At 43.2% G+C, this 21,693-nt stretch overlaps 1 protein-coding gene across 2 annotated transcripts in view; it reads right to left on the bottom strand.

Annotated features, from left to right (window-relative positions):
* Positions 1-21,693, bottom strand: part of KLHDC10 (kelch domain containing 10) — a 98,441-nt gene that overhangs the window by 22,581 nt on the left and 54,167 nt on the right. For both annotated transcript variants that reach the window (XM_082256425.1, XM_082256424.1), the window contains 4 exons: positions 17,717-17,938; positions 16,872-17,026; positions 8,375-8,523; positions 8,173-8,257 (listed from right to left, as the gene is read on the bottom strand). In XM_082256425.1, coding sequence (XP_082112551.1) covers positions 8,173-8,257; positions 8,375-8,523; positions 16,872-17,026; positions 17,717-17,938 — 611 coding nt within the window. The remainder of the gene's footprint in view (positions 1-8,172; positions 8,258-8,374; positions 8,524-16,871; positions 17,027-17,716; positions 17,939-21,693) is intronic.

The following is a 21,693-nucleotide window of genomic DNA, read 5'->3' as shown; positions in this document are numbered from 1 at the left end:
TGACTCAAACGTTTGTTTTTTTTAAACTTGAAAACAAAGGACACCATCATTTGTGACCAATGGAGATAGCTATCGCTGAACTCTCCCATTTAGAAAGGTTCATTCTCAAGCTGTCATGCTGATTCAATGCTGTCTAAGTCACTGAGATGTAACCAGTGGAGAGAGGAGTAGTTCTAATGCTCATTTGCAGCATGCTTGTTCTAGGTCGAAGATAGAAAATACTTAAAGCAGAACTCCATCCAAAAGTGGAAGTTCTGCTTTAAGGCCTCCTCTCCCGCTCTTCTGACATTTGATTTTTTTTTGAGAGGGGGAGGGGGAACCTGGTTTTAACCAGTACCCACTTTCGCCTAGGCAATACGAGCCGAGGTTCTCCTGTCCCCCACACCCCTCCCAGCAGTCTTCTAGGACACGTCAGAGGCCTCAGAAGACTGGGGGACCATTTACAATGCGCCGTGTGGATCACACATGCGCAGTGGGCAACCAGGCATCCACAATTTTCAAAGGGAGGCCTACAAAGGCAGCTCGCTATTTCTCTCATGAAAGTCACTTTAAAGTGTTACTAAACCCACATCATAAATCAATAAATGGTGCATTACATGTTGTTCATAATTAGTCACTGAGATTTGTTTTCTGCATTCTGCAAAAAACTTGGTTGAGCCTGCTGTGGTCTATCTCCCCCCTCCTGTTCAAATCCCCAATTCAGCTAGGGATTTTGCAGCGGTGGTGGCAATTTTGGCCATGCTCTGTTTTCTGTGAGTTTCTAGGCTGAGCTTTTCCTCTCTAGTCATATATGTGGGCTTAATCAAAAAATATAGACTATATCTATTCTGGTAACTCATCCAAAATATATACCCATGGAATAAAATTTATAGAACCTTACGGACTTTACTGGTACCAGAGAAGGACAGTGAGACAACGTATTGGAAAAAAAAAAAAAAAAAAAGATATACACACACTAATATATATTATATATATATATATACACACACATACATATACATATACACATATATACATTACATACATACATATATCCATCCTTTTCGCTGAAGTCCACTGACAGACCGCTCGCTCTTATGCCATAGGGTTATGCTGCCCCCTACTGGAGTAGTACTAGGCAGGAAAAAATAAACTGACACGCCTACAGGGGCTGTCCTTCATGGCATAATCCCACACACACTCTGCCACTAGCCAGTTTCATAGCAAGCAGTAAAAAAGAATTAGACACAAACCATACCCATAACAAAAGGGGCGGGTGCCACGTCTGTCAATGGACTCCAGAGAAAAGGATTTTACAGTAAGGTGTTACAAAAATCCAGTTTCCTCTATCGTCCATTGACAGACGCAGCTCTTCTGCTTCTTATACCACAGGGACGTCCCAAAGCAGTGTAGGCATGAGGGGTGGGAAGAACGCAACCAAAAAAAAAAAAACACACAGGTAACATTTTTCCAAAGGCTGAACATAGCCAACTGGGTAACAAAGCTCAACCAGGAACCACAGGAGCTTACCCATAGAAAAGAAATATAAACTCCTGAAAGAGAAAATCAAGTCTCTTTAAAACAACAGCCTGCAAAACTTTGCGGCCAAAGGATGCATCCGAAGATGCCAACAAATCTACATTGTAAGAATTTTGTAAGAGTATGCATGGACGACCAGGTCACTGCCTTACACACTTGAGTAACCGAGGCCAGATGAGGAAAAGCCCAAAAGGCACTCAGCGCTCTGGTAGGATGGGCTGTCACAGGGAAAGGAGGAACCTGACCCTTCAATGAGTAAGCCTGTACAGCCATCTGCCTAATCCATCTGGATATAGTGGCAGCAGACGCAGCCAAACCCTTACGAGGTCCCTCAGTAAGGACCAAAAAAAAAAAAAAAGTCTGATTTCCTATAGGACTCTGACCAACTGGTACACCCTGGCCCGAACCACATCGAGAGTGAAAGGCAATTTTCTTGGGATGCTTAGGCTTAGGACAGAGTGAAGGCAAAACAATGTCTCATTAAAATGGAAATCAGTCATCACCGCAGGGAAAAAAAAAAAAAAAAAAAAAACACACGGATTAGGTCGGAGAACCACTTTATCTTTGTGGACGACCAAATAAGACGGACAGGAAAGCGCCGCAAACTCAGACACTTCTGCGAGCAGAAGTAATAGCCATCAAAAGGCAACCTTCCGATATAACAAAGGCAGAGCTATGTCCCTATATTCTCAAAAAGAGGCTTTTGAAGAATAGACAAAACCAAAAGTTAAATCCCACGGAAGCAAGGGGGATCGGCTCAGAGGAGCCATATGGTACACTACTTGAAGAAAGGTGCGAATCAATGTATTAGCAGCCAACGGGCATTGGAAGTACATCCCCAAAACCGACACTTGGCCCTTGATTATGCCCAAGGCCAACCATTGCTCAACTCTTTTCTGCAAGAAAACCAAGACCCTAGCCACTGAAAAAAAGAGCGCAATTATTGCAATTCACATTATGAAATATACATCTTCCACGTGTGAAGATAAATATTTCTGGAAATCGTTGTTCTAGCCCTCAGCAGGGTAGGAAACACAGACTCAGAGAAACCGCTATCTCAGCACCTGGCCTTCAACAGCCATGCCGTGAAAAACCACAACCGTAAAGCAGGATAGAGGATCGGCCCCTGAGACAGCAGGTCCTCCCTCAAAGGCAACCGCCAGGGAGGCACGACGACCATCGTTACCAGGTCTGCGTACCAAGACCGACAAGGCCAGTCTGGAGCCACCTGCATCACAGGAACATTCTCCACCGCCATCCTGCAGAGAAACCTCAACAGCTGTATCAGAGGGAAGGCATAAGTCAGCCGATACTGGCTCCAAGGAACTACCAATGCGTGTGTGGTGTCGGCCAGAGGATCTCGAACTCCGGCCACGAACCTTTGCACCTCTTCGTTTAGCCAAGATGCAAACAGGCTTGACCTCTGGAGTCCCCCAATGGACACTAAATACCTTTGGATGAAGGGACCATGCCCCGTGATCAAGAACCTGACGACTCTGGTAATCCGCTTGCCAATTCTCCACTCCTAGAATGAACTGCGGAGAGAGCCGGAACCTATCCTTCCGCCCACGGCAGAATCTCGGCCACCTCCTGGGCACTCTTAGTGCCCCTTGATGATTCATGTAGGCCACAGCCGTGGCATTGTCCGATTGGATCCGAACCGGGAGACTGAGCAGTTGATTTCTCCATAGATTAGACAAATCGATTGCTCAGAGTACCAGGGCACAGGGGTCGTCCAGCACATTGCCCCAGCCCGACAGGCTGGCATCTGTGGTGACCACCGTCTACAGAAGCGGTAAAAAGGACTTGCCCTGACTCAGGGCAGGCGACTGAAGCCACCAACAGAGCGTTGACCTCGTGAGTCAGCTCAAAACGTATCATCCTGCCTAAGGAGTGTAGATCCTTGTTCAACTTGACAAGGATCTCCTTTTGCAGAGGCCTGGAATGAAACTGAGTGAATGGGACTGCCTCCAAGGTCAACACCATCAGACTGAGGGCTCCCATGCATGTCCGTAGAGAAGAGAGATCGCTTTCCAGCAGCAATCGGATCTCTCCCTGCAACTTCTGAAGTTTGTCCCCGGGAAGAAAATCTCTTGCCACGGAAGAGTCCAGAGTTAAGCCCCGTACACACGTACTGATCGTCGGCCGAACGATCGGCCGTCTTTTGTCCAGGGCTGTCGTGTCTGTTGAAAACTGCAAAAGACTGCACACGAATTTTGTCGGCCAACAACAGCCGACTGCAGAAGTGATGTCATGTGATGGTTAACTTTCCTTGTCTTTTTTCTTTTCTGAGCATGCCCAGTCTTGCTAATCTGCTGTCTGTCGGCCGAAATCTGTACTGACTGGCAAACAATCGGCCGTTCTGGTGACGGCCAACAAATATTTTAAAGTCTGCACGACAGATTCTGTTCGGCCGAAAATGGGCTGTCGGAAGCATCATACTAACAAGCCTACAATCGGCCGATCGGTCGGTGGCCGAATATTTACGCCCAACAATCAGTACGTGTGTACGGGGCTTTAGTCCCAGGTAATCAAGTCGCAATGATAGGGTCAGTGCAGATTTGAAGTTGATGATCCACCCGAACTCTTGAAGGGTCTGAACCGTGATTGACAGATCGCCTAACAAGGCTGGGTGAGAGTTTGCTCTCAACAGGAGATCAACCTAGGAGATATCCTAGGATCGCAATCCCTCCTTTGCGCAGCAACACCAACACAGGGGCCAAAACCTTGGTAAAGACTCTGGGAGCAGAGGCAAGACCAAAGGGTAACGCCGCAAGCTGAAAGTGCTCCCGCAAAAACTGAGATACTTCTGGTGGCCCCCGCATAGAGGGATGTGCAGATACGCATCTTTGAGGTCAATGGAGGCTAAAAAAAAAAATCCTCTCTAAAGATGCCACTACCAACCGAATGGATTCCATCCGAAACTACTGCACCAGCACAAAGCGGTTAAGAGACTTGAGGTCCAAAATTAGGACACACCTTGCCCTTTTTCCTGGGCACCATGAACAGGTTGGAATAAAAACCTTGAAATCCGTCCCGAAAGGGACCTGACACAATCACTGTTTGTGCAAGGAGGCCCTGCACTTCCTCCCTGAGATCCTTCAAGCGATCTGGAGACAGACAAATATTTTGAGGGAAAGAATCTGTCTGGCGGCCGAGACCGAAATTCAAACTTGTACCCGGAACTAATCGGTCCGTAAAACCAATTGTCCCAGGTCAAGGACATCCAGGATTCCTGAAAGAAACGCAGACGTCCCCCCAGCCCAGAAAACGGGTGAGGGCACCCCTTCATGCAGAAGAGGATTTGTCCGCCGAACCGGACTGACTTGTCTTGGGCTTACCTGACCAAGCCTGTTTGCTCCCTCTAGAGGCCCCGAACGGTTTACCTTTCTCTTGTGTCCCTGAGACACGAAAAAAAAAACGCCTTTGGAGGATAGGGGAAGAAGATTACTCTTAAACACCCCCCCCCCCCCGTTAAGCCTTTTATCATCGCTCGCCCAGAAAGGGAAGATCTGTTAAGGCCCTCTGGAAGCCTGGTCAGCCGACCAGCTCTTAAATCACACCATGCGGTGTACGGCAATCCCTACCGCTGACCCTCTGGCAACCAGAGGGGCCGCGTCCAAAGACACATCAAACAGAAACACCAGGGACTGGGCCATCTGGTACGCGAGTCCAATCAAGGTCGGAGGAACTATATCAGCATTCAGGTTACCCCTAAGCACTTTAACCCATACCGTTACCGTCTGTGAAACCAGAAGGGACACCAAGATCGGTTTTTGTACCTAACCCGCCAAAACATGGAGGTGGCGGTTAAGGGATTCCGCCCGTCTGTCCACTGGGTCCTAGAAGGCCAGGGAATCTTCCACGGGTATCACAGTAGATTTGTTAAACCTGGAAACAGGGTGGTCCACCCTAGATGGCACCGTCCAGTGGTTCGAGACCGAGTCAGCAATGGGATAATGGCATTTAAAGCTCTTAGGCACCCTGCCATTGTTCATTCACACAGGGAGCCAAACACTGCCATGCGGTCAGGACCCAGATACAAGGCCACACCAGGGATCTACCTAAACAGAGACCCCACAGGATAAGGTACCACTGTATACACCCCCCTCGGGCGCCGAATAAAGCACCCCCATGCAGGAGCAGGAAGGGCAGGGCCGGGATCCTAATAGGCCAAGGGGATCTTTTAGGAAAACGGGGTCCCATTATCCCCAGGAGTGGGCCCACATCCCCTCCTAGAGGCCACTAGGGACATGGGGGGCCCAATTTATTCACAATACCATGGACCGGGTGGGCTCTGCCCTGGACAGACCACCTCCCACCCTGAGTGGGGGTGCTGCCAGACAAAGGGTACGCTGCGACTAAGGGTGTACCAGTTCGATGCGTCCTGGCAAGACATCCACTTGCAGGGCTCAGGGGCTCTGTCGTGGCGAGGCCTAGTGCAGGACTATAACCTGCTCACGCTCGTTGGCCAGCCTGGGAGACCGGGAGGATCTATATTATCCAGTGCGAAACCTCAGCCGGCGGTCGCTTGTAGTTCACCAGGAGTATCATCCTGACACTAGCTAGCATTAGTGAGTAAAGAGAAATAAACAGAAAAATGCTTTAAAGAACAAAAAAACTGAGGCCGAATGTCCCAGCAGGAAACCTAGGTCCTACTCCTTCACTAGGCAGCAAAAACTTGGCTTGTGGCAGAGTGTGTGTGGTGTTATGCCGTGAAGGAAAGCCCCTGTAGGCGTGTCAGTAAATTTTTTCCTGCCCAATACTACTCCTGTAGGGGGCAGCATAACTCTGATATAAGAAGCATAAGAGCTTTGTCTGTCAATGGACGATAGAGAAAAATGTATTTCATAAAACCATACAAAAATCGGTGCTTATATGGATAGTACAGCTCATAAATTTGAAAATTTCTTCAATAATCCTTTGCTATTGTTCCAAGAGGTCGATACGTTTCGCAATTATGGTTTCCTCAGGACCTCAAATTTTATGGTTTGCAAAGAGAGCATGGATTTATCCAAAAGGAAAAAGCACACCAACCAATTACAGTTAAGTAACAAGTTATGATATATATCAAATATACTGTATCAGTCCCGGATCGCTTCATTACGCCAATCTTGCTGCTCAATATAGCCCAGGATGTGTCATGTAACAGGGAGATATCATGCGACGTGTGACAAAATCGCAAAACTGTAATGCCAAGGAATAGGTTTGTAATAATCTTCAGTAGCATAGGTGGGTAAATAACTATCTTGCCAAATAGGCTTCACTTAGTAAATTATCCTTAAAGTATATGGATAAGCACAACCAAATATTAGGCGTTCAATTCCTTTGAGAGCAGTATTCCCGGTGACAGCTGCTGTGTTGACAATACTTCTCTCAAGGGATTGAACACCTGATATTTGGTTGTGCTTATCCATATACTTCAAGGATAAACGTATTAAGAGTGGGATTTGTTTGATACTAAGTGAAGCCAGCTTGCCAAGATAGTCATTTACCCACCTATGCTCCTTATTGTAGGTTATAACAAACATTCCTTGGCACTACAGTTTTGCAGTTCTGTGTCACACGTCACATGATATCCCCATGTCACGACATATCCTGGGCTATATGTAAGATTGGCACAATGAAGTGATCCAGGACTGATACAGTTATATATCATGACTTATGTTACTTACCTGTAACGGATTGTGGCGCTTTTTCCTTTTGGATAGATTAGTGCTCTCTTTGCAAACCATAAAATTTGAGGTCCTGAGGAAGAATTGCGAAACGCATCACCCTTCTGAAACGGTAGCAAAGGAATATTGAAGAAGTCTCACATTTATGACCCGTACTATCTATATAAGCACCAATTTGTATGTTTTTATGAAATACATTTTTTAGTCTTTTGTAATAAAATATTATTTTTTAGTACATTTTCTCACTGTCCTCCTCTGGTACCAGTAAATTCCGCAAGGTTCTATAAATTTTATTACATCATATATGTGGGCGTATAAACAGTGGTAAATAACAGCCCCCTTCCACCCCTCCCTACCCTATGCCCGCTAACAAGCTAAACACAATGGGGACAGGATATTACATGTAGATTAATGGAAGCTTCACAAAATAATATTGAATTTCAAATATATATTTGTATGCCAATTTAAAACTATTGATATTTATCTTTACTCTGTATTCCAAAAGCCATTTTATTTTGAACATGTGACCAGCAGTGGACCATAAGCCCCTCCTGCTTAGAATTCCCTGCAGACAGGCTGGGAAAGATCTGGGTCATGTGACAGCTGTATAAAGTTTAGCTTTTTAATTAAAAAAAAAAAAAAAAAATTATTTCAGTACCATAAGCCATAAACAGAAATAGAAGGGACAATGTAAACAGTGTGTGTTTAAGTAGGACTTAAAGGTTTAAGGCATCTGGAGTACGACTGCTCCACTGAAGTAGAACTTATTGACACGCCCTGTAAGACTTATGAAACCCTATGCAGCAGTGGAGCCTCCCCTCAACATTTGAAATGGAGGCTGGAATTAGTGAACAGGACAGGTCAAACAAAACAAAAAAATGTACAGCAATGTTATCTGAGGCAGCATGAAGTTAGTACATCATATAGGAGATTGAAGTTACATTTAATAGAAAGTAAAAAAATAAATAAAAAAAAGTACCTTATCTAATGAATATGCAGTCCAAGACGTGCCACCACCCAGAACATAGATCCTCTGACTATCATGTGCAATTTCATGTCTATACCTAATGAAAATAATGTAAGACATGGTCAGCTGCTTCTAACCTAAAACAGATATATCAACAACGCAATTCTGAAAAATATGTGATTTTATTTACAGTATACAATATGCAGCTAAATACCTTTCCTCTGGCAGGTCACATGGGGGGTTGTTTGGTTTCAGCTGAACCCATTCTCTGGTGGAGAGATCTAGCCTGTGTAGATCTGTACTGTAGATATAACCAGTTGTCCCTCCAAATACATATAGAAAACCATTAATAATTGCCATTGCCTGAAATTGAAAAATACAAAAACGTCCAAATCAAAAACACTTCTCAAAAAAAGTAAAAGGTTTAAATAAGTGCCTGTAATAAATAAATGCAGACCTATTCCCATCACCTTTTTGGAGAGGCAGGGAAGACAACCAACTTCAGACAGACAACTCACATTCTTTATCTAACAGGTACAGTACTTTAGCTCTATAGCAGTTTTTAAAGTAGAACTATAGGAAAAAAAAGTTTTCCTTTTCATTTTGGATAGAGTAAAGGCCCGTACACACGTACCGATCGTCGGCATACAAACGTCGGCGGACGAAAGATCTGCCGATTGTACGCTTGTTAGTATGGTGTCTCCGACAGCTGTCTGCGCACATTCTGCGGACAAGAGTCTTTCTTGCAAACATTAAAATTTTTGTATGCCGACACCAGAACGGACGATTGTTCGCCAGTCAGTACAAAATTCTGCCGACAGACCGCAGATTTGCAAGACTGGGCATGCTCAGAAAAGAAAAAACACAGGGAAAGTTAACCATTACATGACATCACTTCTGCAGTCGGCTGTAGTCGGCGGACAAAATTCTTGGGCAGTCTTTGCACTTTTCAACAGACACCGACATCCCGGGGAGAAAAGACGAACGTTTGTATGCCGACGATCGGTACGTGTGTACGGGGCTTTAGGGAGGGTTATATCCCCCATCAGATTTTTTTTTTTGCCATCTGTGTCCCATTGCGGAGATTTCCCTTAATTTCCGGTATCATAGCCAATTGGGAAGTGAGAGGAAATCTCTGCAAATTAAGGGCATTCCTTGGGGACCCCCAGGTCACCAGAAATGGTGTCCCCATTGGAAGATTTCCACTCTAATACTTTTCTGGGGACAACCCAATATTTGGGATTTTCTTTTACTTTCAAGATTGGTAAACAAAACAAATTGAGAGGGAGAGAATCTCCCTAACGAGGGTACAGACAGCAATAACAAAAAAAAAAAAGTTCTCTTAGTTATACTTTAAAGCTTTTTCAGGGTCAAAAAAAAAAGAAAATCCAAAAAACACATCTAATAAATTAACTCAATACATGCACATTTTCCAATGTTGTATCCCTTTAAAAAGCTTTTAAAAGAAAGCAATGCTGAGAAATGCTTGGAAGAGGAAGATTTGGGTAATACCAGGACATATACTTTAAACAATGATGGAAGAGCAGTGGTTCTGCTAAGGAAAAGCTCATTGGCCAGATTGGAATGGAACCGAAAAACTAGACACCGATCTAGCATATCTGTTAAGAAACGTAGCTCTTTGGCTGCTTTTTGATAGACATTTGGCAATTCTAGAAAAGAAATGCATAAAGAATCACATAAAACACAAAAATAACTGATAAACACAAAGTCCTAAAAACATCAAAATCTTCCAACACTGTCTGCAGCAGCTTGTCAGCTTGAAAGAACCTTTAGCTTGCAGTAAACTTCTATATTTAGAATGATGACACAGGTGAATTTTCTGACAGCGATTACTCCTGTTTTGTTACAGTGAAAATTTATATGGGATTGCTGTGAAACTTTTACAACCACTTTAATACTTTTTTTTTTTCCCTTCAATAAAATGTTGCGGCAATCAATAACATTAAGTTTATGCAAAGAGTCAATATTTGCAGTGTTGACCCTGCTTTTTCAAGACCTCTGCAATTTATCCTGGCAATCAACTTCTGGGCCACATCCTGACTGATGGCATTATCAATGCTTGGAGTTTGTCAGAATTTGTGGAGTTTTTCTTTTTTTTTGTCCACGCGTCTCTTGAGAATTGACCACAAGTTCTCAAAAGGGATTACGGTCTGGGGAGTTTCCTAGCCATGGACCCAGAATCTCAATGTTTTGTTCTCCAAGCCACTTCATTATCACTTTTGCCTTATGGCAAAGTGCTCCATCATGCTGGAAAAGGCATTGTTCATCACCAAATGGTTCTTAGATGGTTGGGAGAAGTTGCTCATCGGAGGGTTGTATCAGTTGTGGATATTTTTTTTTAACTGATTCATGACAAATGTTTCCATACAGGGGTAATAATATCTCTCACCCACAGGTGGTTTAGTAAGCTTTGACGTGTGTAAAGATGGCTGCTGCATATCCAATTGACCATGTGGTTTTGGGGGAAGTGAAACCATGTGTTGCTGACCTCATTCACAACAAAATGACCTGTGAGTGGTCAAGAGGAATGATTACATCCTATGGTCTATGGTATACAGGACTATAAAAATAGGCCACAGCATGAGGAACTATCTTTTTTGATGCTGTGGAAAGACCAAGCATGCAGCCAGGATTTCTTATTGTCCTGTTCCCCCAGCTAGCCAGTGTAAGCGATTGACATTAAACTACCAGAGCTAAGAATTTGATATTTTGGGATATAGAGAATAGGAGTGTATGTTTAAGTGGTGGTATTTATATTGTAATGTTTATGGTAACTTTTATGTGTAAGGAACTTTACTTAAATGTCCAGTCAAGTTTTGTTTTATGCTTTTTATCAAAACTGCTCTTGGTGTGTCTGTTTATTTTAAATATTCACTAGATATTTTAGTGGCTGTCCAGTATACCCTCATTATAAAAAACATGATTTTTGACTTACCGTGACATCCTTTTCTTTGAAGTTCATTGACAGGCGCAGCTTCATATCTTCTTAGCCTTTGGGTTATGCTCCTCCCATCAGGGCCAGGACACTAAGCAGGAAAAAGCTTTCACTACGCCTATGGGGCTGTCCCTGCAGGCATAACCCCACACACTCTGCTACAGCCCTTGTTTTCTAAACACTGCTTGCAACGAAACTAAACCCCATTCCACTCATAATTAGAGGGGCAGGTGCTGCGTCTGTCAAAGAACTTCAGAAAAAAGGATATTACGGTAAATTAAAAATCCAGTTTTCTCCATCGTTCATTGACAGACACAGTTTCATATCTTCTTAGCCATTGGGATGTCCCCAAGCAGTATTATCATGAGGGGTGGGGAAAACGATCAAAGAAAAAAGGTAATTCCCTAAAGGCTAAAAACTTAGTCAACCAGGAACAACTGGAGCTCACCCAGAAAAAAGCAAACATACACCTTCAAAAGAGAAAAAAAAGTTATCTTTTAAAACCGCAGCCTGCAAAACTTTGCGGCCAAAAGGAGGCATCTGAAGATGCCAACACATCTACCTTTTTGTAAACGTGTGCACTGACGACCAAGTTGCCGCCTTGCAAACTTGCATCACTGATACCTGATGGCGAAAAGCCCAAGAGGCAGTCAGCGCTCTAGTAGACTGTGCCTGCACCGGGAAAGGAGGAACCCGACTCTTCAGTGAATAAGCCTCAACCACTGTCTGCCTGATCCATCTGGATATGGTCACAGCAGACGCAGCCAGTCCTTTGAGGTCCTTCGGCAAAGACAAAAAGTCTGAGTTCCTGAAAGATTCAGTAGCCACCAGGTAAACTCTAATTGCCCGATCCACATCCAAAGAATGCAAAGCCATTTCCATGGGATGCTTGGGCTTAGGACAGAGTGAAGGCAGCACAATGTCTTCATTCAATTGGAAATCAGAAATCACCTTAGGAAGAAACGACTAATTAGGTCGACGTACCACTTTATATCTTTGGACCTCCAAATAAGGTGAACAGCAAAGACAACGCCACCAGTTTAGACACCCTGCGGGCAGAAGTGAAAGCCACCAAAAAGGCAACCTTCTGAGATAATGTGTGTAACGATATCCTGCACTGGATATACTAAAAGCTGCCGCAAGCAACCATTTTGTCACGGGCAAACATGACATGCAGACCAGAGATACTCAGTGATTTTCATCTTCCCCCCTCTCTCTACCTCAATTAACTAAAGAATGCAGGAAGCTGGCACTTCAAAGAAACCTTATCTCAGCAGACAGGAAACCTGGTCAAATGTTGTTCTGCCAGAACAGGCCGATTGTAAAACTGAGCAAATCCATTAAGGCTGACCAGAGCGGTGTTGTAAATCCCACGCAGCCCCAGCTGTTCATTAGAAAATGTAACAATACATACACAATTCATAAATGCAGACAGGAACATGACACATTAACAAAAAGTAGATATTTGGATGAGAAAATGTCATACTGATCGAATTGAGACCATGTATGATCACCCTACCACATATAGAATAGAAGATAGCGATAAGATCTTCCCTGTGTGATAATATATTTATGTTTAGTATCTTTTGAAGCCAAATCACATGTTGAATGATGATAAACTAGCAGTTTAAAGAATGTAACCATTACATATTTCGAGATATTGAGAGTGGTATAACTGTCTATACAGGAGGTTCCTTGGTATTGTCGTAAACCTTACGACCACGGCCACTGTATTTATTGGTCAGGGACATCTGTTAACACCCCCTGCGGTCTCAGAGAAAAGAGAAGCAGACAGGATTGGGAGTTCTCATGGTAACATCAAGAAGGAACATTTATCAAGTTTGAGAACCGATCACACTGGCTCAGCATCTGAACTCTGGTAACACCAAGGACATTGAATGCAAGTATTTTTACTTCTCAATCCTATCTTATTTTTCTAAATTGCTGAATTGTGTCTCTATTTCTTTGAAACACTTTTTTTCTGTAAATATTTTATTTGCACCAATTTTAACCTTATTATTAAACTTTATTTTGAAAAGTGTGACAAAAATCTTGTCCCTAAGCTCTTAATGCAAACTAACAACGAACCTGTCTCTTGAAGAGTGCTACTGTATAGAATAAATCCTCTGAACATTCCTGTCTGTGGTGATAGCGTGTGTTACAGATGATTATTCTAAAGTCATAATTGGTATTTCTAAAATTACGAGCGTCCGCTGGGCTCATAACGTAGTGGTGGTGGCAGTGAAAGGGTTAATTGCTTAATTAGCCCGGTGACAATCACTCTCAGCCTGCTGGCATCTTGATTATGGTGCCGCAAGCTGGAAAATCTATGTGCCGGGTGCAGCTGAGAGTGGCATTGTTACGCAAGTGACGGCAGGGTGTGAGATTGGCTGGTCCTTGGTCACGAGTTAGTGAGAAGGGCAGGGATCTGATACCCGCCACCGTCACAATGTGCGCAGGGGAATCTCCCTTGGGTTCTCAAAAGGAGGTTTTTGAAGAACCGATAAACACCCAATTCAGATCCCACAGAGGTAACACGGATTGTCTCGAAGGCGCCATATGACGCACCCCCTGAATAAAAGTGTGAATCTGGGCATGCGTAGCTAAAGGACGTTGGAAAAACACAGCCAAAGCCGACACTTGGCTTTTGATAGTGCCCAAAGCCAAACGCTGTTCAACCCCTTTTTGAAAAAAACAAGCGAGTTTGCACTTTCAACGATTAACCATGAATTGTACGATTTCCACGTATGATAGATCGATCTTCCTGGCCTTCAACAGTGTAAATCAGCCAGAAAGGCCTCTACCCTTCAATACCAGGCTTTTTACAGTCACGCCGAGAAAGCAGGATGGAAGATATGCCCTTGAGACATTGATTGCTATGAAGGAGGAGCGTGGCTGTCTATCGGCAGCAAGCATGCTCAGAAACACATCGCAGTCTTGGGACATCATTCACCCATGACCGCTCACCAAGCCTCGGTTTCATCCTACAGATTCTCAAGCCTCATTCCCACTCCTGCTCCTTCCACCGCTATTGCTGGCAACGGTGAAGAGGGGACACGCTTCCTTCCGATGGTGGCGCTCACTGGATGATGCACCCCCCCCCCCCACCCCACCCGGGATACACCCAGGAGGGTGCCAACCTGTACTTGTTACCCTGAACCAATGTAAGTGTTTTTTACACATTAATAAATGCTTTAAAAGTCTACACTTAGAGGGGCCTCTTTTTGTTCATCCCTTGAGACAGCAGATCATCCCCGAGAGGAAACCTCCAAGGAGTATCGGTGACCAACCTTACCAGGTCTGCGTACCAAGACCGGCAAAGCCAGTCTGGGGCCACTAGAATGACCAGAATCCCTTCCACCTCTATTCTGTGCAGCAGCTTTGGCAGGAGTTTTAGTGGAGGGAACGCATAGATCAGCCAATACTGACCCCAAAGGAGCCACCAGTGCGTCTGTGGCGGCGGCCAGAGGATCCCTTGACCTGACCAGAAATATCTGAATATTCCTGTTGAGTCGAGAAGTAAGCAGGTAGACATCGGGTGTCCCCCACTGGACACACAGGATGTGGAACACCTCAGGATGCAGAAACCACTCGCCAAAAAATAACAGCTAAGACAGAAGTCCCAGCAGGGAACTAGGTCCTACTCCTAAACTAGGCAGAAACAAACTGAGGGCTGTAGCAGAGTGTGTGGGGTTATGCCTGCAGGGGCAGTCCTATAGGTGTGGTGAAAGCTTTTCCCTGCCTAGAGTCCTATTTCTCATGGGAGGAGCATAACCCAGTGGCTAAGAAGATATGAAGCTGCGTCTGTCAATGAACGATAGAGAAATGTTGTTGTTCCCACATTTGATACAAGGATGTTTTTATACCATACTTTATTCATGGCTGTGTTATTAGGCAAAATTGTGAGCAAGTCCACTCCCTTGACTAAGAAGCAACCCTACACAAATGGTCTCAGGATGCTTTACTGTTGGCATGACACAAGACTGACGGTAGGTCTCACCTTTTCTTCTCCGGACAGGATTTTTTCCTGATGTCCCAAACAATCGGAAAAGGGATTCATTCGAGAAAAGTACTTTACCTTAGTCCTCAGCAGTCCAATCCCTTTGCCTTTTGCAGAATATCAGACCATCCTCCAAAAGTCTTCACGCCACTGTGCGTGCAGATGCACCTCACACTTGCCTGCTGCCATTTCTGAGCAATCTCTGCACTGGTGGTGCCCTGATTCTGCAGCTGAATCAACTGTAGGAGACAGTCCTGGTGCTTGCTAGACTTTCTTGGGTGCCCTGAAGCCATGGCAAAGAGGAACTTTGCAATAATTGCAATTCATCTGATCACTCTTCATACCATTCTGGAGTATATGCCATTTGCCATGTGGTGGTTACAGCACTTAATTTTGAGCACCTATTTTATACACCCCAGACGAAGCTCTTTTTTAGAGTGAAACATGTAGGATATTTTTCTTAGTGCGTTTAGGTGCACTATCACATATACATATGGTACTTTGGTTGGTGGCGAGGGGCTTTTTTTCCAAGTTGTTCTCATATCTTTGTCATCAGTGGCCAAGAGTCAGTGTTTTATTGCAGTCAGGATGCTTTTTAAGTCCAGGAAGAATGAAAGTAATGGATAGAAATCGCCTAATCTATGCTCCTAAATTCCATCAGTTGATTAGAACCCCTATGCTTCCTTTTTATACTTCCCTTAGTGGTTCTGTCTATACTGCAGTAAACAACTAAGAGGAGATAAACTCTAATGACAAATTGAGGTAGAGAGGTATCCCTCAATCCACCCCTTCCTATAAGTAAAAAGACACACAAATCTACTTTAATAAAGTCCTAAACATTCTTAGGCGTAGTTTCTAGGTTTCCTGGTACATGGGCAGACGCACCCTGTGAGAGTTGATTGTATATGTAAATTGCCATCATAAAAAATGAGGCAGCAGACTTTTTAAAAGTTATTATTGGTGTCGTTATCAAAACTTTTGGCCACGGCTGTAAAAAACAAACAAACAAACAAAAAAAAAAAACCACGGACAATGCTTCATCTGCTGCACTGAAAGTCAACATTGTCAACTTAATATCGGTGTTAGAAGCTCACTGTGTTTCAGCAGTTATTTTTCTGTACTTGTTGAAATTGAATGTTTTATAGATACAAAATTCAGCAGGGCCAGGAAGAAAGTGCAGCACTAAAAAACTATATAGTGTGACTGGCTTTTTTACATCAGTTTGGGAAAGCATTACTATACAATATTAAAAGGCTATAATAAAAAATGCATCATTTTTGTGACTGCTGTTCTAAAAGCAAAGTACCTGTGTTTTTAGGATCAAATGGAAGTGTCAATTCACTGATTCGCATGCTACGAAGTTGCTCCAGGGCTTGACTCAGGGCCGGTTCGGTTAACACCACAACACACAGGCTGCGCAGGAAAAAGTACAGCAAGTACAATTTTTTCCCAATTGTGCCTCCCCAAACCACATGGTACTGCAGATGCTTAGGGGTGCATCTGCAGACCACTTTATATTCCCGTGCAGTGAACGGGCATAGAAATGCGCGTTTACCACATTGCACGTGGTATGAACAAGCCGTCAGAGAACAGGAGTAGCTTTTTTTGCCAAAACTGGTATGTGGTACATAATTCACGGAGTCGCTGCTCACATATGAGCTAGGTCATGGGCATTTTGTTTCAGGACTGATTTTTTTTCCCCTTTAAAAAGAAACACATAAACACACCATGTATTAGGATACACTTAACACAAACCTGCCCATAAATACGGTTGGGTTTCTTTCCTTCGCAGTTAAGCTTTTCCCATCTCTTATACTTCACATTACAGACATGAACATCATTGCCATTGCTTTCGCCGAATGGGATGCCGGTGCCTCCAAACACCAGGAGGTTGTAGCCATGTAAAACCACTGGAAAGTTAAAACAAAAGCAGTAAAATTTACTTTGACACGACAGTTTCTTCTTTTTTTTTTTCCATAATTTTATATAAAATTATCCGGCATTACAAATAACCCCCTTTTTTCTTTAACATGACATGCTATATTATAACAGATTTGTCCATGGCAGTAACATGATTAAATCAGTTAGCCAGAATAAGAGCAAAAACCAACAAGAAAAGCTGTGAATATCTGCCTACAGGTCACTGAAAATTATGTTGGTTGCCATGAATTGTTGCAGGTCATACTTCTCTACACTGCATAGCTGAAAAAAAAAAAAAAACACATGCCTACAAAAAGTAGCACCTACAATGATGGGCTAAGAATGTGGGAAGGAAAAAAAACAAAAAATGTATAGTTTTCTATTGGTATACTCTGTATGTTTCCATTTGCAGACCTTACACCCTATTAACACTTTTGTCTGTTTGTGAAGCTGGGAAGGCTAGTACAATATGTTTTCTGGGTTTGGCCTTCATTGAGACTCAGTGGGAAGCAATCTGTACCTGCCCCGCCTTTTACAGGAACAGAATGCTGAGGGGGAGTAATCATACATCCCTTTTATACATGTGTATGACTGTTAAGAGGCATGCAATCCCCAGAAAACAAAAAAAAAAAAGTGAAGGAAGGAAACGTGTACTGAACATTTCTCCCCCAAATACTCACATGACATGGATGCAAGTTCTCTTGGCATATAGCCATCTGTACCCATTTGATGCCATGTTCCTGTTGCAAAATGGTATCGCCAAAGCTCTCTAAAGAGAGGGTAGTCTTCATTTTCTGGACCGCCTGATTCATCGTAGTCTGGGTTATACCCACCAAACACATATAAATTAGTATTATCTGCCACACACCGGTGCCCACTTCTTGCAGGGGGTGACCTCCGACCTAGAAGACATAAGCATAAGAAAAAGGATCAGCCAGATAAAAAAAAATAAATAAAAATATTTGTCTGAATATTCTATCAATACCCAGTTTTCAATATAGTTTTCATTAATCGAGATGGTCTTAACCAGATAGAAGCACATTTTTTTTTTTTTTTTTTTAAACAATAGAACTGGAATTCAAATGGTTTTTCCTCAACTGTAAATAGATTTATAAACAGGAGACTGACTTAAATAAGAAGCAAACTAGTGTGTATTAGATTTCTGTATGGCAGATACAATTCAGTACAAATATAACTGGAAAACAGCAAGGGAAATCCTGTCTCACAACTTGAGTAATGAGTGCTGTATTTCTCATTAGGGGGGCAAGCTGTAAAACTACTCTATTTCTTCAAGAACCTATAATGGCTCAAATAAACCCATCTTGCTCTTACTTGATTTTCAATGGTTTGGTGGAAAATATGCTTAAGACATTTTTGTAGGAACAGTTGCTTATGCAGCATCAGGTTTAATCACTTATTTCATCTCGGTTTATCTATTTACCGTAATCTCTGCTTCCGACATGTACGTCAACGTCCCATACAACCCAGTTCCTAACTCGCCTCCCTTTTCATACTGTAAACATAATATATACTATATCTATATACACAAACACACACACATATTCATATATACACACACACACACACACACACACACACACACACACACACACACACACACACACACACACACACACACACTCTCTCTCAAAAGTGAGTACACCCCACATTCTTGTTAATTGTTTTTATCTTTTCATGTGACAACACTGAAGAAATTACACTTGGCTGCAAAGTAAAGTAGCGAGTGTACAGCTTGTATAAAAGGGTAAATTTGCTGCCCACTCAAAATAACAACAAAGCCATTAATGTCTAAACTGCTGGCAACAAAAAGTTGAGTAAACCCTAAGTGAAAAAGACCAAAATTTGGCCCAATTAGCCACCCCCCCCCCTTCCCCCGTGTCATGTGACTCGTTAGTGTTACAAGGTCTCAGGTGTGAATCAGGAGCAGGTGTGTTAAATTTGGTGTTATCGCTCTCACACTGGTCACTGGAAGTTCAGCATAGCACCTCATGGCAAAGAACTTTGAGGATCTAAAAAAAAAAAAAAAAAAAAAAAAAAAAAAAAAAAAAGATCTGTTGCTCCACATAAAGTTGGCCTAGGCTAATGGAAGATTTCCAAGATTCTGAAACTGAGCTTCAGCAAGGTGGCCAAGACCATACAGCGGTCTAACAGGACAGGTTCCTCTCAGAACAGGCCTGGTAGACCATAGAAGTTGAATGCACATTCTCTGCGTCATATCCAGAGGTTGTCTTTGTGAAATAAGATGTACGAGTGCTGCCAGCATTGCTGCAGAGGTTGAAGGGGTGGGGGGGTCAGCCTGTCAGTGCTCTGACCATACGCCGCACACTGCATCAAATTGGTCTGCATGGCTGTCGTTAAAGCCCGCAAACAGTTTGCTGAAGACAAGCAGGCTAAGGACATGGATTACTGGAATGATGTCCTGTGGTCTGAGACCAAGATAAACTTACTTGATTCACAAGAGTGTCAAGTGTGTGTGGCTGCAACCAGGTGAGGAGTACAAAGAAAAGAGTGTCTTGCCTACCATGAGAAGGGTGAGTGAGTGTCGTGGTCTGGGGCTTCACGAGTGCTGCCGGCACTGGGGAGCTACAGTTCATTGAGGAAACTATGAATGCCTACATGTACTGTGACATACTGAAATAGAGCATGATCCCTCTCTCTTCGGAGACTGGGTTGTTATGTTGAAATATTGCCTTGCGGCCCTAACACACCTCCAAGACAACCACTGCCTTGCTAAAGAAGATGAGGGTAAAGGTGATGGACTGGCCAAGCATGTTTTTGGACCTAAACCCTATTGAGCATCTGTGGGGCATCCTCAAAAACGGAAGGTGGAGAACCGCAAAGACTATCATCCACCAGCTCTGTGATTAACGTCAGAGGAGTGGAAGAGGACTCCAGTGGCAACCTGTGAAGATCTGGTGAACTCCATGCCCAAGAGGGTTAAGGCAGAGATGGAAAATAATGGTGGCCACACAAAAATATTGAGCCCAATTTGGACATTTTGACTTAGGGGTGTACTCCCTTTTGTTGCCAGCGGTTTAGACATTAATGGCTGTATGTTAAATTATTTTGAGGGGGGACGGCAAATTTACACTGTTATACAAGTTGTACACTCACTACTTTACATTGTAGCAAAGTATAATTTCTTCAGTGTTGTCACATGAAAAGAAATAAAATATTTACAAAAAATGTGAGGTACACACACACACACACACACACACACACACACACAAAATATATATCTATATATAGATATTATACACACACACACACACACACACACACACACACACACACACATAATATACATACACACTAAAATAGGAGAGTTCAAGCTTATGGCTAGATAAAACACAAACACCTTTAAAAAAAGGAATTTCATGGTATTTAGGCATACTGTATATTCATACAGAGGTGAGCAATCCTTTCCACATTAAGTGCCATTTTTACAAGCATTAAATATAGGATAAACGACAGTATAGTGGAACTGATGCCCGCATCCCTAATAACTAGACTGTATAGACACAACCCCCTTTGAGGGGATTTTTTTTAAAACATAAATGTCAACAACGCATAAAAATACAACAAAAATTTTACTCCCATATTAAACCATCAAAATGGGTTAAACTATCCATGCGCTTAAAGCGGAGTTCCACCCTGGTTATACATTTTTTTACAAAAATACCCCCGGGACAGTCAGGGCTAGCACATTCCACAATGGCTAGCCTCTGATCTGTCCCGGGTTGCACTTACCTTTCAGGAGATATACTTACCTTGAAATTGTCTTCTCCAGCGCTGCCATCTCAGGTGTGGGCAGCTTGAAGCCAGCACGATCCTCTTCCGCGTCCTCTTCGGTCCTCTTCCTCCTTCTTCGGTCCCACGATGCACTGCACCGGCCCCGACGTCACTTCCGGGTCGCGCGCGTCATCCCTCCACAGCTTCTGGGCATGCCCAGAAGCTGTTTAGAAGGGGATGACGCGCGCGCCCCGGAACTGACGTCGGGGCCAGTGCAGGCGCAATGATTCCTGGGAGCGATGACGTTCAGCTCCCAGGAATCATTGCAAAAGCCAGGAAGTGACGAATCGCCGTGGCCGCCGAGGGGAGGAAGAAGGAAGTAAGGTGAGTATATTTTCTCTAAAAGGTAAGTGAAAAAAAAAAAAAATTGCGATTATCCATTTGTTTTTCAGGTGACCGGGAGCGAGAAGATGGAGGTAAGTATAAATTTCGGGTGGAACTCCGCTTTAACAATGATAATACTGTTGTAGAATACACAAACATGACCTACACAACAGTATTATCATTGTTAACCGCATAGATATTTTAACCCATATTTATGGTTATATATATATATATATATACACGCGTGTGTGTATTTTATACGTGGTTTACATTTATGCCCTAAACAAAGCCTGTCAAAGGGGGTTGTGTCTATATAGTCTTTTTACAAGCATTAGACTATCAGCATACATGTGAACAATAGCGTGCTGTAGTGATCAAGTTGGGTTTCAATGCTTGTGCTCATAATTGTACTTCTAATGGCTAGTCAAACTCATTATTATAATTATTATTATTCTAGCATGGTGCACATACAGAACAGGTTTACATTCCTACCTCAGATAAGCCCCAAACCCTGCACCTT

The sequence above is a fragment of the Pelophylax lessonae genome, assembly GCF_965119305.1.
Source record: "Pelophylax lessonae genome assembly, chromosome: 4".
NCBI classification, from domain to species: domain Eukaryota; kingdom Metazoa; phylum Chordata; class Amphibia; order Anura; family Ranidae; genus Pelophylax; species Pelophylax lessonae.
Note: the sequence above shows the minus strand (reverse complement) of the source record. Positions and strands in the feature narration are given on the sequence as shown.